The following is a 26,963-nucleotide window of genomic DNA, read 5'->3' as shown; positions in this document are numbered from 1 at the left end:
AGCAATCCAGTAGGAGAGTGTAGGACTGCTCCATAGAGTTTCCAAGGAATGATTGGTGGATTCAAACTGCTGACCTTTGATTAGCAGCTGAACACTTAACCATTGCACCACTAAGGCTCCATAATCTCTTTGTTCTTGTTTGTTTCAGTAAGCATGTGAAGTCCAAAGCTCCGAAATATCCCTCATGACCTGAACTCTTCCCTATAAATGTATTTTGTCCAGGCTGACTCATTGCCATTCTTCTCCAGTTACCCCTTCAACCAAACCCCTTATGCTGTACTTTTGGAGCTGCATTATTTAATGATAATTCTCTAGTTAACTTTGAATTTGTGTGGGTAGCAAATGGAAATTTATGAATTTCTTGTAACTATATTCATCCATAGTTCTAGCACCTAGTAAAATGACTGTCAGAGAGTAGGTGGTCGAGAATTATCTATGTAGTTGACTTTAACTATAGAACTACGATAGGTGCTTTTAAACTTGGTTTATCTGCTTTTATTGCAGACGAATTTATCCTCCTGAAGATAAAACACTACTTGAAAAGTATGAAAATTTGTTGGCTGTTGCTTTTCAGACCTTTCTTTCAGGAAGAGCAGCTTCATTCCAGCGAGAACTGAATAATCCTTTGAAAAGGATGAAGGTAAAGGAATAAATGTTTATCTAGAGAAAAAGGAACGTGGCCAAACAATATGTCTTTAAAACAATCTGCCTTAATACTACATATAACAAAATTTCTACTTTTAAAATGCACTTTCCTCAAACTTTACATTCTTATAAGTTCCTAACATTTCATAAACTCAACCAAGTGATTTCATAAGCAATATGTTATCTAAAAGAACAAACTATGGGGTAGATAATTTTGCTGTTATGTTGTAATATCAATAAATTATCATAAGAATGTCTGATTGGACAGATGTGGATATGTAGCTACATAAGAAAGTCAGTTGCATTAACCTTGTTGTTTGTATTCACATTATTTGGATAGTAACTAACATCATACGGTATTTTTTCTTGGAACACAGACCTGGCATATGAGAAAAAGTCACTTAGAAAAAACAAAACAACAACAACAAAACCCCAGAACCCCACACATGGTAATCTGTTTACCTTAATAAAATGTCTAACAATCCATCTCAAAACTTAAAAATAACAATCGTTGATTTGTTCATTATTCTACAGTCTTGACTAGTCTCAGCTGAGTGGTTCTGCTAGTCGTGCCTAGAGTGAATCAAATGGCTACATTCATCTGAAAGTTCAGCTGGGGCTAGAAATCTAGTTTGGCTTCACTCACATGTCTTGTGCCTTAGATGGAATAATGGGAACTTTGAGGGGCTGCTGGTGTGGCATCTCTTTCTCTCTACACAGTCTCTCCAGCAGGGTAGCCAGAGCTCTTGATACAGTGGCTCCGAGCTCCAAAAGGGAACATTTCAAGACACAAGCCCCAGTATGCAGTGGAAGGCCTTATTAAGCCTCTACTTGCATTATGCTTGCTTTCATTGGTTCAGTAAGTTACATAGTCAGAGTCAAAGTAAGTGAAAACTTCATAAGAGTGTGAATACTGGAGATGTGTTTTATTGGAGGCCCCCAATGAGTAGTCTGCAGCATTAGGTAAGCATATATCTGGACCTGTTAAAACTATGTGTACACTATACTACTGGCATCTCCCTGCAGTGATCCCCCCAGTATCTTGGATACCCTGTTAATCCTGAGTGAGTGAATAATCATAATAAAGCTGATATGGTCTTTTCACTTGAATTCCGCACTTCCAGTTTATCAGTTTTACCTCTTGTGAATAATGCTGCAATGAACATTGATGCACAAATATTTGTTTGAGTCCCTGCTTTCAATTCTTTTGGATGTATAGCCAAGAGTGGAATTTCTTGGTCATATGGCAATTTTTTTTTAACTTTTTAAGGAACTGCAAAGTGTTTTCCACAGAGGCTATACGATTTTACATACCCACCAACAACGTACCAGAGTTCCAATTTCTCTACATCCTCACCAACATTTATTATTTTTCTTTTTTGTATGTATAATAGCCATAATAGTGGGTGTTATGGATTGAATTGTGTACCCCCAAAAAGTGTGTCAACTTGGCCGGGCCATGATTCCCAGTATTGTGTGACTGTCCACCATTTTGTCATCTGATGTAATTTTCCTATGTGTTGTAAATCCTACCTTTATAATGTTAATGAGGCAGGATCAGAGGCAGTTATGTTAATGAAGCGGGAACTGCTTATGAAGCCATCTTGTTGATTTCACTCAGTCAGATTTTTTTTTAAGGAGGAAGATATTTTGGATCTTCTGGAACAATGTGAAATTGATGATGAAAAGTTGATGGGAAAAACTACCAAGCCTCGAGGACCAAAGGTGCAGTATCACTAACTTTCCAGATATCAAAATAGATATTTAGATACAGTTGTTTTTCCCTTGATACTTCTTACTATAAGAATGACTGGTGCCCTTTCAGGAATTGTAACAGATATGTTATATAGTACACCTGTGTCCAGTTCAGATAGCGTTTGAAAGATGATGTTATCTCACACTTAGATGAAATTTTATTTCATTTTGTTAATTTCCTTCATTTTTCAGTTCTTTCTCTAGTGCTACAGAAGGCCATATGAGTCAGGGCCAAAAGAGACCTAGAGCTAGCACTCTTATTCTAAACTCAGCATTGAGTTTTCCTCGTATCTCTGGGCAGATAACCGTCAAAGAAATGTGTAGCATTATATATAAGGCAAATTATGATTCTAGAGAACTTTATTGGCAGCCTCATTTTTTTTTTTAACCCAGCTACTTGATCTTACATTATTTAAAATATGTACCATTCCTAGGAATAAATAGAAAGCCATCACGCAGGTGAAAACGGACACATCTTTTCTTTACCTGCATCTGCTCTGTGTTGATGTCATTTATATGTTCTTATATTACACGTCAAATCCTTGCTAGCAGAGTAGGAAAGAGTTGACTTTGTAAAACCTTGGAAACCTTTTCCATTCTGCTCATTTTACTTTACATTTCAGTAATACTAAGCCATCCCTGTGTCCTGAGATGCATCATGCTCTGTCATGCTTTTCTATGTTTCTGAAATGTCTGCCTAATTAAAAAAAATCATTGATCGATTGCTTAATTGATAGGAGACTCACTACTAATCCACATGAACCATTGCTGCCTTTGTGAAACCTTTCCCTACTCTCCCCATTCATCTTAGATCTTCCTTCCCATCTTTATCTCACAGTACCACTAATAACACTTTTGTAGAGTAGTTGTAAGCTTCTTGAAGTAAGGAATGTATTTTAATCTTTGCATGTAAAACAATGTCTGGCACATAGCAACATCTCAAAAAGCTATTAGTTAAATTTGTTGAAGACAGTTTCTGTTCTCGGGGACCTTATTGGTTAATGGAAGAGCTGATAAGGAGGCCAAAATTGAGGGTATGTTGTGGCAAGTACTGCACTAAAGAATTTTTTTTTTTTTTTTTTAAGGGAGTGTAAACTGTCAGGTTGTCATACTGTGGTGGCTTGCGTGTTACTATTGTGCTGGAAGTTATGCCATTCATATTTCAAATACCAATAGGGTTACTTATGGTGGACAGGTTTCAGTGGAGCTTCTAGACTAAGATAGACTAGGAGGAAGGCCCTGGTGATCTACTTCTAAAAATTAGCCAAAGAAAACCTACTGATACAAATAGAACACCATCTGATATGGTGCTGGAAGATAGCTTCTCAGGTCAGAAAGCACTCAAAATACAACGTGGAAAGAACTGCCTTCTCAAAGTAGAGTTGGCCTTAATCACGAGGTGGAGTAAAGCCTCAAGGACCTTCATTTGCTAATGTGGCATGACTCAAAATCAGATGTAACAGCGGTAACATTCACTAGTAATTGGAACATGGAATGTACCAGGTATGAATCAAGGAAAATTGGTGGCCATCAAAAATAAAATGGAATACTTGATGAATGATATCCTAGGCTTTAGTTAGTTGAAATGGACTTGTATTGGCCATTTTGAATCTGACAATCATATGGTATGTTACAACAGGAACAACAAGTTGAAGAGGAACAGGGTTGCATTTATTGTTAAAACAAAGTTTGATATGTATCATGAAGTGCAGTGCAATCAGTGATAGGTTAATATCCATATACCTTCTAGAAAGACCAGTTAACATGACTATTATTCAAAGTTACACACCAACTATGAATGCCAAAAATGAATATATTGAAGATTTTTACTACCTACTGCAATTGATCAAATGTGTAGTCAAGATGTGTTGATAGTTACTGGTGATTGGAATGTGAAATTTGAAAAAAAGAAGTAGCAGTTGTTGGAAAATATGACACTGGTAATAGGAAGAACATTGGAAGTCACATGATAGAATTCTGCAAGATCAATACCTTCGCAATGGAAATACCTTTTTTCAACAATCTAGTTGAAGATTATACACATGGACCTTGCCAGAGATATTAAAATGAATCAAATTGACGACAACTGTTGAAAGAAGTAATGGAGAAGCTCAGTATCATTAGTCAAGACAAAGCCAGGGGGCGACTGTGGAACAGACTTTCAACTGCTCACAATGCAAGTTCAAGTTGAAGCTGAAGAAAATCAAAGGGAGTCCACAAGAGACAAAGTATTACCTCGAAGATATTTAGAAACCATCTCAAGAATAGATTTCGCTCTGCAAAGCATCTCACAACATGAATGAATCTGGAGGGCATTATGCTACATGAAATAAGTCTTTCACAAAAGGACAAATATTGCACGAAACTACTATTATAAAAATTCATGAAAATGTTTACACACAAGAAGAAACAATTTTTGATGGTTACAAGGGAGGGGAAAGGTGGGGATAGAAAAACGCTAAGTAGATAATAGACAAATGTTAAGTTTGGTGAAGGGTAAGACAGTACACCATACTGGGGAAGCCGGCACCGCTTGTCCAAGTTAAAGTCATGGAAGCTCCATCAACAGATCCAAACTCCCTGAGGGACTGAATTACTGGGCTGAGGGCTGTGGAGACCATGGTCTCAGGGAATATCTAGCTCAACTGGCATAACATAGTTTATAAAGAAAACTACATTCTGCTTTGATGAGTAGTGTCTGGGGTCTTAAAACCTTGTGAGCAGCCATCCAAGATATTCCACTGGTCTCACCCCATCTGGAGCAAGGGAGAATGAAGAAAACCACAGATACAAGGAAAAAATTAGTCCAAATGACTAATGGACCACAAGTTCTATAGCCTCCACCAGACTGAGTCCAGCACTGACAGGGATCACAGTAGAGGGTACTTGGTGGAGCTGGAGAAAAACGCAGAACAAAATTTTAACTCACAAAGTTCTAACTCACACACACATGCAGAAAAGACCAGACTTACTGGTCTGTCAGAGACTGAAGAAACCCTGAGAATATGGCGCCCGGACATACTTTTAGGTCTGTAATGAAGTCACTCCTGAGGTTCACCCTTCAGCCAAAGATTAGACATGCCCATAAAACAAAACAAGACTAAATGGGCACACCAGCCCAGGGGCAAGGACTAGAAGGCAGGAGGGGACGAGAAAGCTGGTAATGGGGAACCCAAGGTTGAGAAGGGGAGAGTGTTGACATGTTGTGGGGTTGGTAACCAATGTCATAAAACGATATGTGTACTAATTGTTTAATGAGAAGCTAGTTCTGTAAATCTTCATCTAAAGTACAATAACAAAAAATATATATATAAAAAGATTTCATAGCTGAATTCTAATTAGAATCTAGAAGAGTTGTGAGAAGATATCAAGGACATCATACAATAGGAAAGTAAAAGGTCATTAAAAAGCCAGGAAAGAAGGAAAAGGCTAAAATGGGTGTGAGAAGAGACTCTGAAACTTGCTCTTAAGTGCAGAGTAAATAAAGTGAGTGGAAGAAATGATAAAGTGAAAGAGCTGAACAGAGGATTTCAAATGGTGGCTTGAGAAGACAAGGTAAAGTATAATAAAATGTGCAAAGACCTAGAGTTAGCAAACCAAAATGGAAGAACACGATTGGCATTTCTCAAACTGAAAGAACTAAAGAGAAAATTCAAGCCTTGAGTTGTAATATGTAATACTGAAGGATTCTACGGACAAAAAAAAAAAAAAAAAAAAAATTGAATGGTGCAGAAAGCATCAAAAGAAGATGAAAGGAATACACAGAGTTATTAGTATCAGAAATAATTGGTTGATGCTCCACCGTCTCAGGAGGTAGTATATGATCAAGAACCACTGGTATTGAAGGAAGAAGTTCATGCTGCACAGAATGCATTGGTGAAAAACAAGGCTCCGGGAATTTGAAGAATACCAATTGAGGCAAAGGGAAGCAACACTCGAAAACAGTTTCTCTATCATATTTGTGCCCATTCCAAAGAAAGGTGATCGAACTAAATGTGGAAATTATCAAACAATATCATTAATGACACATGCTAGCAAAATTTTCTTGAAGATAAAAAACAACTGCTGCGTAACATTGACAGGGAACTGCCAGAAGTTCAAGCTGGATTCAGAAAGAGAAGCGGAACAAGGGATATCAGTGCTATTGTCAGATGGATCTTGACCAAAAGCAGAGAATACCAGAAATATGTTTTCCTGTGTTTTATCAAATGTGAAGGCATGTGACTGTGTGGATCATAACAAATTATGGATAACATCACAAAGATGGGAATTCCAGAACACTTAATTATGCTTATGTGGAACCTGTGCATAGACCAAGAGGCAGTTGTTCGAACAGAAAAAGTGACACTGTGTGGTTCACAGTTGGGAAAGGTGTGTGGCAGGGTTGTATCTTTTCACCTTACTTATTCAATCTGTATGCTGGGCAAATAATCCAAGAAACTGGACTATATAGAAAAGAAAGTAGCATGAGAATTGGAAAAAGACTCATTAACAACCTGAGATACACAGATGACACAACCTGATAGACAAATTGACAGAGTAGCCAAGGCAATGGACATAAACATAGCAACATTCATTAAGGTATAGCAGGACTAGGTAACATTTTGTTCTGTTATTCATAAGGTCACTATGAATTTGAGCCCACTCAATGACACCTAACCAAAAAAAAAAAACAAGAGTTGCTAAAGCCAGCAGCATTTGAAAGGTGCATAATTAGTATAGAGACCTTTTTTTAATCAGTTTTGACTTTATATTTACTATGGATCTGGAGTGAGCCAAACTTCAAAGCTGCCCTTCGCTTTGAGAGGAATGCTATCATATACTAAGCATTGATTTCCAGTGTCTTTATTTTACAGGTAGAAGAATAATTAGAGTTAATCAAGGTTAAGTGATGTTTGTATTAGGAAAAATGGTCCAACTATAAATTTTTACTTGAAAATCTAAGGAATGTCTATTAGCTACATAAATAATAAATACCACATAAAGTATTAGCAATGATCTATTTCTTAAACTGTGTGGTAGGAACATGGTCTTTTTTTTTTTTTCTTATTCTTTACACCATTCATATATACTTCAAATATGACCTATTTCATGATAAAATTGGACACAAGATAAGTAATATGGTTTGTGTCATAACTAATTGCTCATTATGAACTCCATTTTGTTAGACAATGTTTAGAGTTTATGCTGCTGTGATTTATTAATTATTGCTTGAACAATGTATTGGTCAAAAAGTCCCAAATACGTATATAATGACACAAAGGTTCAGCTATGCGTTTCCCCTTGTGATTCTTTATAGGGTTGAATAACTCATTATGTAGTCAAGCTCCTTAAGAAACCTTAAAGCTGTTTGCCTACATGAAGGAAGGCACTACTACCAAGCCTGATTGTGCCACTGTTTCTTCTGGGTATGCTAAACTTCTGAAGAAACATCCTTCCTCTAGAATTCATATGCCCCAAGACTGTCAAAATGTTTGATGATTGTGTTACTGGTAAATGTTTTTATGCATATCTTTTTGAACATTGTAAGTGCTCAGTAGATATTGGACCATCAAAAGGAGAACACACTTTTAAACACAAGTTGGTTCCTTAGTGTATTAAATTACTTTCCTGCTTTGGTTATTTTTCAGCCTTTGCAAAGGCTATAACTTCAAGAAGACCATACTTTGGCTTACTGTGTATTCCAGGCACTTCATGAAATGCTCTTTCTCTCTTGTCCTACATGGTTACACTAGAGGATATACCTTCTTTCAGTGAAATCCTGTGATACCCAAGGATTTCACATGGTGGATGATAACATCAAAACACTTCTGTTTGATTTAACAGAGAACAAGCACCTAGTGTACAACTGCAGGAATCTCTCTCAGCAGGAATAGGTGGCATGTGGTGTGTGTAATAGTCTCTTAAAAAGACTAAGCGATAAAACTGTCTTGTTCTCAGTCATGCACATTCTTTCTGAAGTGAACCTGTCCCACTTCCCTTCTCTTCTCAGCTGGCATCATTCGAAACACATTGATTGGGAGGACTGGAAACAAGTAATTCGAGTAGAGCCACTGGAACATAATAGCATGGCATTTTGAATCGTTACAGTTTTATACTTCTACGTGGCACCTATACGCTAAACAATACTGCGCTGTTTTTCACATTATATGCAGTATTTTTTATGTAGCTTGAACAGGAAGAGCAATGTTGCTCCGTAATGGCCACAGCATATGTGTCTAAACTAAGAACTCTCTGAGACATGAGTTTTTCAGAACAAAATTGGAAAGTGAATAATTACCTAAAATTTTTTATTTATAAAAATATCAACAACAAATTAGCATGTGAAGAATAGCTTGCTTCTTGGTACTTATCTGAGTGAACAGGCTCACAGGCTCTATTTTAAGCCTTTACGTAAAGTGGCTTCTCTTGTTGCTGTTTTCTTCTCTTTACCCCTTTTCCATCCCTTCTTCCTCTCTCCCTAGCCTCCTCTCCCTCCCTTTCTCTCTCTCTCTGTCACACACAGACACACACACTCACGCACACTCACACATTTATTTAGTGACCCTGAACACTGATGATGCAACAAAGACACACTTCTTAGTCTAAATGAATCATCTCTCTGTAAGAAACGAAGAAAAGTTGATTGTTTCTGATTTTTATACTTTCATCTCAGATATTTTTGTTCTATTTTGTTAGTCTTTGTGGTTACTCTGGTCCTTTAGTGCAGAGTATCATTACAAAAATACTGAAAATAGAATAATTTCAATGGAAACAGCATTTCCCTCATCATGACTGAACTATATCATTTGAGAAATAATATTTGGTGGAAACAGAAGAATTAGAGCATAGCACTGTAGGCTAAGCAGCACTGTAGCAATAGTATGTTGAGGTATTATCAGCCTTCAGAGAAAGACAACAAGCCAAAGCAGGAAATTAAAAATAGTAATTGATCTTGTTAATAAACTTTTTATTTTGCAATTCTAACAAAATAACATATTCCCTTCTATTCTAGCCTCTGTCTTCCATGCCTGAGAGCACCGAGGTATTGAAAAGACAGAAGTACTACAGCAGTGACAGCAGCTATGACAGTAGCAGGAGCTGTTCAGAATCTGATGAAAACGAAAAAGAAGGCTATCAAAATAAGAAGGGAGAAAAGCAAGTTCCATATAATATTAAAAACTCCAACCACTACAAATTAATTCAACAATCCAGTAAGTTGATTACTTCTCATTTAATTGTTTATGAAAAATTATGGAAGCTGAATTATTGAACTCAATAAAAAGACCTGGGGCCAAATTAATGCCCTAGTTGTGCATGAGGAGACCTGAACTCTATCTCACTTCCTTCCCCAACTCGATAAGGACATATCCCTCAACTCCTTTCAGATTGTGCAAATGGACAGTGAATGGGTTTTGAATGAAGGATGTCTACGGTCCATTCTAAGGAGCCCTCGTGGTGCAGTGGTTAAGTGCTCAGATGCTAACCAAAACACCAGTGGTTCTAACCTACCAGCCACTCCGAGGGAGAAAGATATTGCAGTCTGCTTCTATAAAGATTACAGCTTTGGAAACCTTATGGGCAGTTCTACTCTGTCCTACAGGGTCACTATGATTCAGAATTGACTTGATGGCAATGGATTTGGGTTTTGGGTACTATCCATTCTTCTGTATTTCAAAGTTTTTGTTAAGAGTTAAATTCTTGCATGGATTTTATAAAATTAAAAAAAAATTTGTCTCATGGCTCACATGCTGATTATATTCTCTTTTAAGCAAATATGTGCTCTTTACCTACATCTTCACCCAATTTGCTTTATACTGTCACCTGTCTTTTTTTAAAAACTTGTGTATCTCTCTATGCATTTGACTCGACTGTGCCTGTGAACCACTCAGTTGTGATATAATTGAAGTTTTGTTCACTCTGATTTTCATCACAGATAAGCACTTAAGTCAGGGCTTTTGGTGCACAGGAAGTATTCAGGAAAGCAATCAACCATCCTCTCTTTCTTCTTCCTTTTTCTCTATTTCTACCTTTCTTTTCACATATTTTTCTCTCATCTTTTGTCTTTCATTCTCTCTTCAACCATGAAATATTTAACATTGTGTCCATGATTCTTTTTTATTCCCAAATATCCAGTATGGTATTTCTGTTTGCTCAGAGTTAGTATGACACCCCTTCCAGACACTGCCTTAAATTCAGGACTTTTCTTAGCTCCTATCTCTCATCTCTCTTTGTCCTCTGCTCTATTGTCTTAGGACTCCACTAAAGACACAGGTTCAATAATGCAATAAACAGAATTATGAGCTTCTTAAAAAAAATCTCCAGCAATGATTTAATAAGTTAACTTTCCTGATAATGTTTATATTTCAAAATTGCTCCTCAATTATGGTTTCATAAGTTAACTTCCCTGATAATGTTTATATTTCAAAACTGCTCTTCAGCTATGGTTTAATAAGTTTATATTTTAAAACGGCTCTTCAGCTATGGTTTAATAAGCTAACTTCCCTGATGATGTTTGTATTTTGAAACTGCTCTTCTACTCTTGTAATAATCAATTATATGTTTAAATTCCATCAGGATAACCTTTAGATTTTTCTTCTGTTTTGTTTACTTATCTCATGGGACCTAAATGCTATAGCTTATTCATTTAGCCTGGCCGTTCTACTTTCTGTCTCTCCCTGTGAATCTTTCTGTAAAATATTCAGTCTCAAAACTATGTACAGATTCTATCAAATGGCCAGCCTAATCCCAAGGAAAGTGGATGGCATTACAGGATTACAGACAGAAAGGTCTGTGGAATTAGATAGGTCAGGATTTAAACCTGAGCTTGGCCACTTTCTTGCTGTGTGACCTCTGAGCCTCAGTTTCTTTATTCATAAAAATTGAGGGGAGAAAGAGGAACAAGGATTCTTACTTGGAGGGTTTCTGTGTGGATAAAAATAAAGTGTAGCTCCCAACACAATGCCTGGGACACAGAAGGTGCTCCATAAAAGTTTTTCTTCCTTCTGGTTCTTTTATTTCATATTTCTAGAACGTAGCATTAACGTACTAGTAAAGAAAAATACTAAAGTGTTATTCTCATGATAGCCATTCTTCATACATTAGCAGAGTGTATTCACTTCAAACGCATATTCTCTTGATGATGCCTGTGCTTTGACATTTATTGTCGTTCTGGTCTAATAGAACCAATATAGTGGGAAACTTCTACTAACACTGCTACTGTACTATCCCTCTTTTCCATCGGCAATAGGCTCCTTGAGACGGTCAGTCAGCTGCCCTCGGTCCATCTCTGGTCAGTCACCTTCCAGTGGGGAGACCCGCCCCTTTTCTGCTCAACAAATGTTATCAGCATCCCGGACAACTTCAGGGGCCCGGTCACATTCCCTAAACCGTGCTTCCTCCTACACGAGGCACCTGCCTCAAAGTAATGATGCCAGCTCTACTGACTCTCACATGGTAAGTCATCTATTTTGCTCTTTCAAGACTACAGGAAGCACTCCACTCAGAAATTAGGTGGCAAAGGGGATCAGTTGGGAGGAGGCCAGACTGAACCTCAGATACTTTTTGTAGTTCAACCTGAGGCCTCCTGGAACTTGGTTATTCTATTTTAGGCTACAATTTAGTGAACCGTGTATTAACCCAAAAAACCCACTGCCGTCGAGTAGATTCCAAGTCATAGCGACCCTATAGAACAAAGTAGAACTGCCCCATAGAGTTTCCAAGGAGCGCCTGGCGGATTCGAACTGCTGACCTCTTGGTTAGCAGCCGTAGCGCTTAACCACTACGCCACCAGGGTTTCCAACCATGTATTAGGATACTTTTAAAAGTTAGATTTCTCTTTATCACAGAACCCAAGAATGGGCACTGAGAATAACATTGTTGTCATTTCCCATTTGCCGATGCAGTAGGATAATTTTGTTGAAAATCATCTGAGTAAACATACAGTTTTATAGTGTATCTTGCAGTACACCTGTAAATTTGGGGAAATTTGCTTTATGAAAAATTCTATCCAGTGGGACTATTATGTAATTGGTAGGTTAAAAAATAATCCATTGATAAATTCTCCTCATAACATTTATTTAAGTACAACCTTGTTTATAATGTTTTCTGTATACTAAATCAACATATACTCTCCTTCCTTAGCATGAATTCCAGCAATTCAGTATTGAGAAAGTCAGTGAATTTATTTTGCACCTAGGCTTACTTTTAGATGTTCAAATAGATAACCTCACATGTCTTCAGATAGTTGGGGATTTATTTCGTTTATTTAAAGGGGATGGTGTTTCAAAGAAAGAATCAGGAGATATACATGAATGAATTTAACTTGGTAACAACAAATTATTATTATTTTTTCTAATTGAGAGAAATTGCCTGAGGCATATGTAGCAAATGAAACTGACCATAAAGTCCTTAAACACTCATATTTTTATTTTAGTATTTTGAGCTAAGTAAATACAACTGTGTGGAAATGTGAAAGGCACTCTTGGGAATTCATATCTATTTAATCCTAGGAATTTATTCAATTAAAGAGCTTATAATATCAATATTTTATGCAGTGCACAAATTAAAAAAAATTCTTCCTTTTTCATTTTTTTTTTAAAGTACATCGTTTTTACCTAGAAATATCTTTCAGATTATAGTGGAACAATGAAATAAGACCCCCTCCAAATATCTGTATTCTTTCAAATTTAAGAGTGAGTCCTTGCGGCAACCGAAAACAAAAGAACAAGAGGATGATCTAACAAGTCAGACCTTATTTGTCCTCAAGGACATGAAGATCCGGTTTCCAGGAAAATCAGAGGCAGAATCAGAACTCCTGATAGAAGATGTGAGTATTTGATGTATGTAAAAAAAAAAAGCAAAAGGAGCTCATACCTTTTTATATTTCTTCTTGAAATATTAAAATTTATTTCCCAAAGGCATTATTCTCAATGACTTAGTAAACTTAATTGATATTCTTTTCAAACTCCACAAGTTTTAGAAAATAGAGGTTTATTTTAATTCACAGTGAGATGACATTAATAATCAGCAAAGCAAAATATCTTTTAGTATATAGTCCTACTACAATGATAAAACTGCTTCATCAAGTGAGAATAATTAGTGTTAAAAAATTATTGTTCTTAATGATTTAAAAATATCAGGTTAACCCTTCTTTTAGAAAGATTTTGAAAGATCTAATATGTATGGAATGGGTTGTAATAAAAAAAGTGGGACCTTGGCATAAAATGTCAAGACTATTTGAATGTGACACCTTGAGTGAATATTGTATTCAAAGCAAAAAAGAAATAAAGTATACTCATATATATTTGTACATATTAGAAATAAAGGGAAGAACAAAAGGTTTGAGGTTTGAAATTGAGAGGAAGGGGAAAAGAGGATGTCTTAGTCATCTAGTGCTCTATAACAGAAATACCACAAGTGGATGGCTTTAACAAAGAGAAATTTATTTTCTCACAGTCTAGTAGGCTAGCAGTCCAAATTCAGGGTATCAGCTCCAGGGGAAGGCTTCCACTCTCTGTACGCTCTGGAGGAAGATCCTTGTCATCAATCTTCTCCTGAACTAGGAGCTTCTCCATGCAGGAACCCTGGGTCCAAAGGGCATGTTCTGCTCCCAGCACTGCTTTCTTGGTGGTATGAGGTCCCTTACTCTCTGCTTGCTTCCCTTTCCTTTTATCTCTTGTAAGATAAAAGGCGGTACAGGCCACACCACAGGGAAACTCCCTTTTCATTGGATCAGGGATGTGACCTAAGCAAGGGTGTTATGTTCCACCCTAATCGTCCTTAACCACAGGCAGAGATTATCATTTATAACACATAGGAAAATCACAAAGTGGAGGACAACCATATGATACTGGGAATCATGGCCTAATGAAGTTGACACTTATTTTGAGGGGACCAAATTCAATCCATGACAGAGGTAAAAACCTTTTTGTAAATACTCAATATAAGAAATTATTTATTCACCCAGTATTAGGGGTACTGATTTGGTATAGAACAGTAATTAAAAGCATAAACTCTGGAGCCAGACAAGTTGCAATTAAAATATGCATTTATATATACGCAAAATAGAAAGCTTCATGAAGACAGGTATTTTGTCTATTTTGTTCACTGATGTATCTCAATTCTAGTGTAAGTGCCTGGCACATAGTAGATGCTCAAAAATTACTTAATGAATGAATGACTAAGCTTTGTCACTTATGAGCTGTCTGACTTTGGACAAGTTATTCAACTTTTCTGAGCCTTTTTTTCCCCCTTTAATCTTCAGATAATAATAACTACCTCACAGTGGTATGTACAGACTAAATAAGATAATGTAAAGCACTTGTTATGTTCCAGGTACCTATAATTAGTAATGCAATGTGACTTAAAACTACTGTAATGAGGCTGTCTCATGCAGGCCCTTTCAAATGGAAGTCCTGATTTTAATACCTATTTCCCTAAATATTGTATACCTCTTTTTGGAGAGTTAACTTGTTGAAAACATACAAAGACAATTTTATCAATAGTATGAACTTGAAATATTATTGATCTCTGGCATTTTCTTTATATATATATTTAATATAAACTGTCTTTAATGTATCCCTTTTGATAACATAATACGAATGAAAATTTAGAATGGTTTGGTCCCATTTTGAAATGACTTATACTGAGTTTGGTGTGTTTTTGTTGTTGTACACGCATTTGCACCACACAGTAGAACATTCAAAAATGGCAAAAGATGTTAAAATTCACGTTGAAGTCAATGACTTACTCCTAATTGGCAAAGAAGGTTCAAGTCATTCAAATATTTTTGATGAAAAAACATTTTTTCACTCTGTGTACATTGTGCTCTGGTTACATACGTCATTCAAACCTGCTTTTCAAGGTTCGTTCTTAGAATTCCTCAGTAGCGGAAGGTTGTTTTCTGGGCTCCCTGTATTTTTTTTCCAGGGGAGAAAGGCACCATCTAGTGGCCAACTGCAGGATGAATACCACAGCTACGCAGTTTCCTTTTTATTTTTTGGTCTTTAGACTGTGTTGAAACCCTGGTGGTGTAGTGGTTAAGAGCTGTGGCTGCTAACGCTAAGGTTGGCAGTTCAAATTCATCAAGCACTCCATGGAAACCTTCTGGGTCAATTCTACTCTGTCATGTAGGGTCACTATGAGTCGGAATCAACAGCAAGAGGTTTGGTTTTGGTTTGTTAGACTGCAGTGGCTAAGAGCTCGGCTGCTAACTAAAAGGTTAGGAGTTCGAATCCACCAGCTGCTTCTTGGAAACCCTATGGGGCAGTTCTACTCTGTCCCGTTGGGTCCCTATGAGTTGGAATTGACTCCATGGCAACAGTTTTTTTTGTTTTATTTTTGTTTAGGAGCCCTGGTGGCACAGTGCTCCCCTGCCAATTGAAAGGTCAGTGATTCAAACCCACCAGCTGCTCCGTGTGAGAAAGATGTGGCAGTCTGCTCCCATAAATGTTACAGCCTTGGAAGCCCTATGGGGCAGTTCTACTCTGTCCTATGGGGTCTCTATGATTCAGAATTGACTTTATGGCAATGGGTTTGGTTTTGGTAGACCCCTCTGTAATGCAAGTGTCTAAAAACAAAACAAACTAAAACAGCAAAAAAGACTCTTGCTTTAAAAAATCCATAATGACAATTTATATTTTATAATCATGACATAGTCATAATTATAGTTTCCAAGTATTATGCACCATGTTGTTATATATTTTTAAAAAGTGAAAATAGCATCTTGTTTGCAAGCAAACTGCTACTTGTTACATCAAAGAAAAGAGAAGATAAATGAAGATAAGTTGTAAAGCATTATTTTAGATTTGTTTTTATTTACATAGGTTATTCAGTCAAGTTCTTTTCTAAGTAAAACAAATGACTTTGTACCAGACACTTATTATTTTAAAAATTTCTGAGAAATATTTGTTATATTCTACTTTTTTGAATCAGTAGAAGAAAAATTAGACAATCAAAGGGTAGAACTAATATAAGACCTAAACAAGCTTATCCAATAACACTATTATTATGTCAGACATTAGATTGTTTAGTATATGTCCACTATATGCAGCAAATACGTTTATCTGTATGCTGCAGTATATATTACTAGAATACACACTAAGAAATTTTGCAGATTTTCTCGAAAAGCAAAATGAGGTGATAGTAGAACCGTAATTATGTCTAGAGATGATGGAGAAGCTCAGTATCTTCAGTCAGAGCAAGGCCAGGGGCCTGACTGTGGAACAGACATCAGTTGCTCATATGGAAGTTCAAGTTGAAGCTAAGGAAAATTAAAACAAGTCCATGAGAGCTAAAATATGACCTTGAGTATATCCCACCTGAATTTAGAGACCATCTCTAAATTGAACGCTAATGACCGAAGACCAGATGAGTTGTGGCATGGCATCAAGGACATCATACATAAAGATAGTAAAAGCTCACTAAAAAGACAGGAAAGAAAGAAAAGACCTAAATGGATGTCAGAAGAGGCTCTGAAACTTGCTCTTGAACGTAGAGCAGCTAAAGGAAATGGAAGAAATGATGAAATAAAGGTACTGAATAGCAGATTTCCAAGGGCGGCTTGAGAAGATGAAGTAAAGAATTATAATGAAATGTGCAAAGACCTGGAATTAGAAAACTCAAAGAGAAGAACACGCTCGGCATTTCTCAAGCTGAAAGAACTGAAGAAAAAATTCAAGCCTCGAGTTGCAATATTGAAAGATTTTAAGGGGCAAATATTGAATGATGTAGGAAGCATCAAAAGAAGATGGAAGGAATAAGCAGAGTCACTGTACCAAAAAGAAATGGTCGTCATTCAACCATTTCAGGAGGTAGGGTATGATAAAGAACCAGTAGTATTAAGGGAAGAAGTCTCAGCTGCATCGATGGCATTGGCAAAAAACAAGCCTCCAGGAGTTGACAGAATACTGACTGAGATGTTTCAACAAATGGATGCAATGCTGGAAGTGCTCACTAGTTTATACCAAGAAATTTGGAAGAGAACTACCTGGCCAACTTTCTGAAAGAGATCCATATTTGTGCCCATTCTAAAGAAGGTAATCCAATAGAATACAGAAATTATTGAACAATATCGTTAATACTACTCATAAGTAAAGTTAATTAAGATAATAAAAAAAAAAAAGTTATAGCAGTACATTAACAGGGAACTGCCAGAAATTCAAGTCGGATTCAGAAGAGGACGTGGAATAAGGAATAGCATTGCTGATGTCTGATGGATGGTGGCTGAAAGCAGAGAACACCAGAAAGATGTTTATCTGTGTTTTATTGACTATGCAAACGCATTTGGCTGTGTGGATCATAACATATTATGGATAACCTTGCAAAGAATGGGCATTCCAGAACACTTAATTGTGCTCATGCGGAACCTGTACATAGACCAAGAGGCAGTCGTTTGAACAGAATAAGGGATACTGTGTGGTTTAAAATCAGGAAAGGTGTGCATCAGGGTTCTATCATTTCACCATACTAATTTAATCTGTATGCTGAGGAAATAATCCTAGAAACTGGATTATATGGAAAAAAAATGGCATCAGGATTGAAGGAAGACTCATTAACAATGAAGTTAATAAAGTTAATGAAGACTCATTAACAACTCATTAACATATGCAGATGACAGACTTGCTTGCTGAAAGTGAGGAGGACTTGAAGTATTTACTGATGAAGATCAGTATGGATTACAATTCACCGTAAAGAAAACAAAAATCCTCACAACTGGACCCATAAACTACATCATGATAAATGGAGAAAATATTGACGTTGTCAAGAATTTTATTTCACTTGGATCCACAATCAACACCATGGAAGCAGCAGTCAAGAAATCAAATGACATATGGCATTGGGCAAATCTGCTGCAAAAGACTTCTTTGAAGTGCTAAGAAACAAAGATATCACTTTGAGAACTAAGGTGCCACCTGACCCAAGCCATGGTATTTTCACTTGCCTCATATGCATGTGAAAGCTGGACAATGAATAAGGAAGACTGAAGAAGAATTGCTGTCTTTGAATTATGATGTTGGCAAAGAATACTGAATGTACCGTGGGCTGCCAGAAGAATGAACAAATCTGCCTTGGGAGAAGTACAGCCAGAATGCTCCTTAGAAGCGAGGATGGGAGACTTCATCTCACATACTTGGGACATGTTATCAGGAGGGACCAGTTCTTAGAGAAGGACATCACGCTTGGTAAAGTAGAGGGTCAGCAAAAGAGGAAGACCCTCAATGGGATGGATTGATGCAATGGCTGCAGTGATGGGCTCAAGCATAGCAACAATTGTGAAGATGGTGCAGGACTGGGCGTTGCTTCATTCTGTTGTACATAGAGTCGTTATGAGTCTGAAATGACTCAACGGCACCTAACAACATATCTAGGCTGCATTCTAATGTCTTATTTGATATATTATTATTACAGGAAATGTAGTAAATATAATCCTGGGAAATCTATGTCTTGGGTATTTTCCCAAACCTATGTGCCTGAAGACATTTGACTTTCATTCATTAGAGATTGTACGCTTAGTACAACAATAAGAGAAAGCTTTGGATTCACATGACCCCTTTACTTCATGTGAGAAATCTTTTCACATATCTTGTTATGAAAGTAGGCATTTTTTATTGCAATGATATGATAGTACTTCAATTATATAGATTAATAAAATTAGTTTCAACCATTTATTTACTTTTTATTTATGACTTTTAAGGAAACTTCAAGATAAAAATATTTTATGTTTCTTCTCCAAAACAGATCATTGATAACTGGAAGTATCATAAAACCAAAGTGGCTTCATATTGGCTAATAAAATTGGACTCTGTAAAACAACGAAAAGTGAGTAACAGCTAAAAACAATCTTGCCCTTTCAGATTATATATTAAGCTAAGGGCATTAATTCATAGTCAAACCGTATGCATGTTCATTTGTTTACTCATTTCTTCATCAAATATTTATGGAGTACCTACTATATGCCAGGCACTGTTCTAGGCTTTGAAAATAAGTGAATTAAAAAAAAAAAATCATGTACTAGTAAAATTTGCATTCTACTTAAGGTGTTTGACAAGAAACAGATATATAATAGAATCTAATGTTGTATTCCATGCCGTGGAGAAAAATAAAGCAAGGTAAAAAAAAAAAATGTAACGTTTGAGCAGAGAACAAAATGAAATGAGAACCATGCCCTGTAGATATCTGCAGAAACAGTGTATCAGGCAGAGGGAAGAGCAAATACAAAGCCCCTGAGGTAGAAATTCTCTTGATGTGTATATGAGGTATATCATGGCACCATTTTTAGGATAGTTTGTGTTTTGCTAGAAAAAAATGAGTGATGGAGTAGTGGTAAGATATGAGGTTGGATAGATAGGCAGGGGCTAGATCACAAATCTTTATAGGCCATGGAATGACTTTGATTTTTATTTCAAGTGATGAGAAGCCATTAGAAAACTTTGAGCAGAAGAGTTACATAATTTAAAAGGCTCGTGGGAGCTACTTGTGGAGAATAGAATTGCAGGCATGGGATGTGGTAGAGTAGAAGTAGAGACCGGCTAAAAGTTTTATGGAGTAATTGAGACAGGAGTCAATGGTTGCTTAGCTAGGGTAGTAACTGAATGGGTTGATGCTGGGGAAAGGGCAGGGTTTTTTGTTGTTGTTGTTGCAGTTGTTTTGATTTTAGTTGGACATGCTAAGGTTGATATAAGGACCCCTGGTGGTGCAGTGGTTAAGTGCTCAGCTGCTAACTGAAAGGTTTCTGGCTTGAATCCACCATCCACTCTGCAGGAGAAAGATGTGGCAGTCTGTTTCCATAAGAACTTATATTCTGGGAACCCTATGGGGCAGTTCTACTCTGTCCTATAGGGTTGCTATGAGTCGGAATCGACTCAATGGTAGGAGGTTCGGTTGTTTGGATTAAGGTTGATATATTGATTAGATATTCAAGTGAAGATGTTAAGTGTTAGTTGTATATAGGAGTTTTGAGCTCAGGGCTGAAGTTGAGTATGAATGTAAAACATTTAGGATTCATCAGAATATTTACAGTCATAGGACCGGCTGAGATTACCTAGAGAGTGTAAGCGTGGCTAGAGAAGAGAAGAGTTTCAAGGACTCAGCCTTGGGGCACTCCTACATGTAGAAATCAGAGAGGGCAGGATTTATCAAAGGGGACTGAGAAGGAGCAGCCAGTGAGGTGTGGAAAACCATGAGCGCAGGCTGTCCTTGAAGTCAAGTAAAAAAGTTATTTTAAGGAGGGAGTTATAAACTGTATCAGATGCTGCTGATAGGGCTTGTAAGATGAGGACTAAGACCTGACGTGTGTTTGTGGCAGTATGCAGGGAAGTAGTGACCCTGATCATAACAAATTTAGGGGGGAGGTGAGGAGTAAAACTCGATTGGAATAGGTTCAATAAATATAAGGTAAAGAGGAAAAAGACACAGCTAGTACAGGTGCTTTTTCATGGAATTTTGCTGTAGAGGGGAAAGGGAAATGTGGTGGTAGCTGGAGGGCAGTGGGCTAATAAAAAGGTTTTTTAAAGATGAAGAAAATACATTTGTTTGTGTGCTGATGGGACTGATGTAGAAGAGAAGAAAGGTAATGGCACAGAAAAGAGAGATGATAACCAGTCCTTGAGTGAGTAAGCTGGGAGGGTTTGTCCTAACTAGGAGCATGGACAGTTCATTTAGTCTAATAGGAGAAAGGCAGGGTGTATGGCAGTGTGCTGGGAAGACATGGAGGTTTTCTTCTGGAGGGGCCTTGGAGGTTTGAGGAGAGAGTAAAATGTATGAAAATGTTGTCTTGGCAGGACAGGGAAATGGCCAGGGAAATACACTAAGATTGACCAGCAGCATTGAGGAGCTCATCAAATGCATTGCAGCATTATTTTCTGAAAGATATGATATTTTGGTAGCTTTGGTGAAGTCATTATATTTCTTCAGTAATGCAAACTATCATTTCTCCATTTTTGGATTTATTGTAACAAGCTTAAATTTGACACAGATCAAATGATGACTTTTAAATAATGTACTTTTATCCGAGTAAACTGAATTCACTATTGTACAGTAACTCAATCAACAAGTATTTACTTTGCGACTTCAAAACCAAACCAAACCCATTGTCATCAAGTCAGTTTCAACTCATAGCGACCCTATAGGACAGAGTAGAACTGCCCCATAGAATTTCCAAGGCTGTAACCTTTACGGAAGCAGATTGCCACATCTTTCTCCCATGGAGTGGCTAGTGGATTTGAACTGCAAATCTTTGGGTTAGCAGCCAAGCGCTTAACCACTGCACCAGCAGGGCTCCTTTTACTTAGTATCCTTCTACCATGTGCCAAATACTGTTTCCCCATTAAGAAGGGTATAGCAAAGCTTGAAGGTAGATTGCAAAACATACAGTAATCCCTGAATACATGTTTGTCAGATCACTGACAGTGGCCTCGATTTATCAAAATGAGGACCTTTTATTAGAAATAGAACCCTGAATGTCAAATCCATCAGATTTTTGTAATCTAGAAGAGAAAGTATTGTAGGTAAATTGCTAATTAAAACAAAATAGACAGTCCAGGAACAGATTAAAATATTTATAAGATGTCGTTGTTGTAGTATTTCAAATAGGTGGAGAAAAGATGATTTTCCCCCTAAATGATGTTGCAGTAATTGACTGTTTATAAGAAAATTAAGTTGGAGCCTTACCTTGTACCATATACAAAAACAAAATCCAGATGCATTATAGTTTTGTATGTAAAAAAAGAAAATATTAAAAATTTTAAAGGAACTATAGAAAGGAATGTTTATAATTGTAGAGTGGGGGACACAGCCTTCCTCAGAAAAGCCTAAGACTCAGAAAGCTTTAAGGAAAATATTGACAGATTTGATTATATAAAAGTTTATGAGTGGCAAAAGGCATCTTAAACCAAATTAAAAGGCACAAGTGGTGGGGGGAGTGTGAGGGGGGCTGAGGAAGATATATGTGCGACACATAAAAACACGAAGTAGCAGCAGCAAACCAGTACTGTCTACAAATCATTCAGAAAAAGACAAACTATCCTATAAATATTAATAAATAAAATGGCAAAGTGTATAAAAAAGCCATGAAAAGACAATTTATGGATCTTCAAATAGCCAATTAACATGTAAATAGATTCTTGGCTTCACTAATGATGAAGGAAAAGCAAGTAAAAACCATCATATTGGCAAAAATTAATAAGACAGAGAATATTCAGTGATGGAAATAATATGGATAAAAGGGCCTTTTCTGTAATATCAGAGGGAGAATACATTGGTACAACTCTCTGGAAAGGTAATTTGCAGCATCTATTAAAATTATAAATGTTGATAACCTTATGACTCCACAAAACCCTGTTACAGGATCCTATCCTACAGAATAACAATTTGAATGTGTAAAAGATTTATGTACATGACCATTCCTTGCAGTGGTATTTGTAAAACATTTGAAGCAGCTCAAATGTCTGTCAGTGGACTTAGGGTTAAATAAATCATAGTAACTCCATACTATTCAGTTCAATGCTATTCTGGAATCATAGACCTTAATCCGAGCTATAACACAAGATTTTGACTTGTGATGCATGAAACAAACAAATGCACATTAGTAAAGTTAGCCAAACTTCACTATCAGTAGCAAAGGATACAAGCAAGAAGCAGCCACCAAGAGCCCGTGAGTCTCTGGGAAGCTGTGAGTTAGTTCATCAGCTCTCTGAAGTCCCTTTTCACATACTCACGGGCATTCCGCATTCAGAGTGAAAAGTGCCAGCTATGTGTGACCTAAGTCAGCACAGAGGGAGCCTTTCAGATTTGAAGTACTTTAATTTTTACCCTCTGTTAGTCATTCTGTGTGACTAACTTCCATTCTCCAGCCAGGTGAAAAAAAAAATTCCAAGTTTATTTATGATGAGTACCTAAACCGGTGTTGTCCAATGGAACTTTTTGCGATGATGGAAGTGCTCTATATCTGCAAGGTCCAGTACAGTTGCCACTAACCACATGTGACTGTTGAGCAGGTGAAATATGTCTACTGTGATAGAGGAACTGAGCTTTTAATTTAATTGTAGTTAATTTAAGTTTAAATGTAAATAGATATGTCTAAAAACCAAAACAAAAAAAACCCACTGCTGTCTAGTGGCTACCATATTTGACAGCATTGATCTAGACAGATCAGATAGTTGTTGTTATTTGTCGATGGTTGCGGTATAACAAAAACAAAAAACAAAAAACAAACCCATTGTGAGTCAATTCCAACTCATAGCAACTCTGTAGGACAGAGTAGAACTTCCCAGAAGGTTTCCAAGAAGTGGCTGGTAGACCTTTTGGTTATCAGCCTGTTAACCACTGGGCCATTTAGTCTTCTAAAAAACTTCCTTTGATAAGAACTTTCTCAGTTGTCTGCCTGCGGGTAAATGCCCTCAGAGTTTGCAGGAATGTCAAGTGAGATCATTGCCTTGGGCATCTCAAAAAGGGAGAGGCTTTGTTAACTTTTTCCCTTCTGTATCCTGACCTAAAATGATATGCAGATATTAAATGGAACAAGTTATACAGTATGAGCCATTTCATTTTAGACTACCTGTGTGTATCCTCTTTTTAAAAATATGTCCAGCATTGAAAAATTTTGAAGATAGGTATCAGATTGTAAGATATTTTATTTCTGAAGGGTAGACTGATTGAGCCTGGGTAAGGAAGATAGTGACACTTGGTGTCAATTTTCCTTTTATTTTTGTGGATTTCTGCATTTTTTTTTTCAAGTTAAAATTATCTTTTTAAAAACATGAAGAATGACAGGGAGGCACACGTATATCTGAAAAGAGGCTGGTGAATTAATTGTAGTGTAAGTTTGTTTCATGTCATGAGGCAGGGAGTGGCTCTTCTGATCCCAGGACCTTGTCCTGCTTTCTTGCTGCCTGAAATCCCATCTCTTTGTATTTCTTCCCCACCACCTTACTCCAGCCACCTACACCACCTTTTTCGAAGATTCAACTCCATATCCTTCTTGAAGCCTGTCTGAACTCTCCATAACCATATATAATTTTTCCCTATTCTAAACCCTTTATCCTACAACAGAAAAAGTGATATGTATAATTTCAATAGTAGTCTCTGAATGAAATCAAGATTTAAATGAGAGCCTTGTGCATTCCACACAGTGGAATTGTTTGTCAGGCTGTCTGATATCATTTATTAAAACAAAAAAACCCAGAATAGTATGGTCTTATTTTTTTGTCCATATTTATGTCCATTTTTTTTTTTTTAAAAGGTGATCAAATAGAATGCAGGTATTGTCATTAATATCTCATGCTAGCGGAAGTCTGCTGAAGATAATTTAAAAACGACTGCAGTGTTCATCAACAGGAAACTGCCAGATGTTCAAGCCAGATTCAGAAAAGGATGTGGAACCAGGGTTATCATTGCTGAAGTCAAATGGATTTTGGCTGAAAGCAGAAAATACCAGAAATATCTTTATCTGTGTTTTATTGACTATGCAAAGGCATTCAACTATGTGAATCATAACAAATTGCGGATAATGTTATGAAGAATGGGAATTCTGGAGCACTTAATTGTGCTCATCTGGAACCTGTACATGGATCAAGGGGCAGTCATTCGAACAGGACAGGGATATACTTCGTGGTTTAAAATTGGAAAAGGTGTGCAGCAGGATTGTATCCTTTCACCATACTTATTCAACTTGTATGATAAACAAATAATCCAAGAAGCTGGAGTAATTATGAAGAAGAAGATGGCATCAGGATTGAAGGAAGACTCATTAACAACTTGTGATATGCAGATGGCACGACCTTGCTTGCTGTAAATGAAGATGACTTGAAGTACTTAACGATGGTCCAGGACTACAGCCCTCAGTATGGGTTACACCTAAACATGAAGAAAATGAAAATCCTCACAGCTGGACCAATAAACAACACTTTGATAAATAGACAAGAAATTGAATTATCAACAATTTCATTGTAAACAGTCAACGTCTGTGAGAAGAGCAGTAAAGAAATGATTGACTTATTGCATTGGGAAAATCTGCTGAAAAAAAGAAAACCCATTGAGACCTCTTTAAAGTTAAAAAGCAAAGATGTCATTTTGATGACTAAGGTATGTCTGACCCAAGCCATGGTCTTTTTAATCACCTTATATGTATGCAACAGTTGGGTAAGGGAAAAGGAAGACAGAAGAATTGATGGCATATGAACTGTGGTGTTGGCAAAGAATACTGACTATACAGTGGACTGCCAAGGGAACAAACAAATCAGCCTTAGAAGAAATACAGTCAGAATGTTTCTTAGAAGTGAGGATGACGAGACTTTGACTTGCTTACTTTGGACTTGCCTTCAGGAAAGACCAATTGCTAGAAAAGGATATCATGTTTGGTAAAGTAGAGGGCCAGTGAAAATGAGGGAACTAACAACTATAACAACAATAATTCTAAACCCTCATGGCAGTTTGTATTCAATGATACTTATGATCTTCCTGAGAGATTTATGTATTATTTTTTCCACCCTTCTAAAAGCCACGGGGTATGTCTCACTTTGTAGCGGGAAACAAGCTCCTTCACATTCATCATACTTTCTTTTTTTGTGTTATTGAATATAAAATTATTTTCTCTACTTCACATTTTCCTTTAATGGTGTTAAAGGTAAAGGTCAAGGGTATGGGAATTAAATGCTGGAAAAAATCCTCACCGGGTGATAATGGAAACAGTTCGTCTTATTTAATGTCATATTGTGCTAACTTGACACTTGCATAATTTAGCTTTCTGCCAAGAATGTATTTGCTTTGCATAGTTTGTAAGGAATATATATGAAGTAGGAAAATTATTGCAGTGTTGTTGGGCTCTGAAGAATGCCAGATTTGCTGAAAAGCTTATTCTCTGATGTGATAGCTAGGCATAAACTCAGATTGGAGGATGAAGAGAAATAAGTAGTCATATTTTTATTAAGGTTGTAGTACATTTGCATTTATTTTAGGGTTCTAAGAGATCCTTGTTTATCAAATGTTTCTTCTCTAAATAGCAATTTCTTTTTAATACCTACTGTATTTGCTTCTGCATGCATTCTGATATTATTTTGCATCTCTTTTTCATTCAAACTGACATAGATACTGCACAGAGCTGTTTGTTTTGCATTGGCAAAGATGCCTTTACCCTATAGCCATGGTTGCTGCATGCATCATTAGTACAGCAAGTAGTGATTTTAATGTTATTTATAAATCCCCTCACCTCGTGCCATTATTTTAATTTAGGACCAACTGTTCAGCCATATGGAGCAGTTTGTCATTCAACATCTGCATGTTCTTGGAAAATATGAATTTGTATGCTTTATGCCTTCATATGTGCTATATTTCATATGGAAAAGACAAATCTTTTCATTTTATTAATGTCGTCGACTGAATCTCCCATTTATTTTTTTTCCCTGGGAGAGCTTAATGTTGGGTTGAGATGCTGTTAAAAGTCACAGTGTAAGGAAATACCCAGATTCCTAGTGCCATTGAGTTGTTTCTGACTCATAGTGACCCTATTAGGACAGAGTAGAACTGCCCCATAGAGTTTCCAAGGAAATAGATACCTATATTCTATAAGTTAGCCTCACTTGAGCCCA

General features: G+C 36.8%; 1 protein-coding gene across 5 annotated transcripts in view; it reads left to right on the top strand.

Annotated features, from left to right (window-relative positions):
• TTLL7 (tubulin tyrosine ligase like 7) overlaps nucleotides 1–26,963 on the top strand; it is a 245,482-nt gene that overhangs the window by 188,859 nt on the left and 29,660 nt on the right. For all 5 annotated transcript variants that reach the window (XM_049879618.1, XM_049879617.1, XM_049879616.1 and 2 more), the window contains 6 exons: nucleotides 505–640; nucleotides 2,284–2,370; nucleotides 9,395–9,593; nucleotides 11,630–11,835; nucleotides 13,073–13,207; nucleotides 19,120–19,200. In XM_049879618.1, the coding sequence (XP_049735575.1) occupies nucleotides 505–640; nucleotides 2,284–2,370; nucleotides 9,395–9,593; nucleotides 11,630–11,835; nucleotides 13,073–13,207; nucleotides 19,120–19,200 (844 nt within the window). The remainder of the gene's footprint in view (nucleotides 1–504; nucleotides 641–2,283; nucleotides 2,371–9,394; nucleotides 9,594–11,629; nucleotides 11,836–13,072; nucleotides 13,208–19,119; nucleotides 19,201–26,963) is intronic.

The sequence above is a fragment of the Elephas maximus genome, chromosome 3, assembly GCF_024166365.1.
Source record: "Elephas maximus indicus isolate mEleMax1 chromosome 3, mEleMax1 primary haplotype, whole genome shotgun sequence".
NCBI lineage: Eukaryota > Metazoa > Chordata > Mammalia > Proboscidea > Elephantidae > Elephas > Elephas maximus.
Note: the sequence above shows the minus strand (reverse complement) of the source record. Positions and strands in the feature narration are given on the sequence as shown.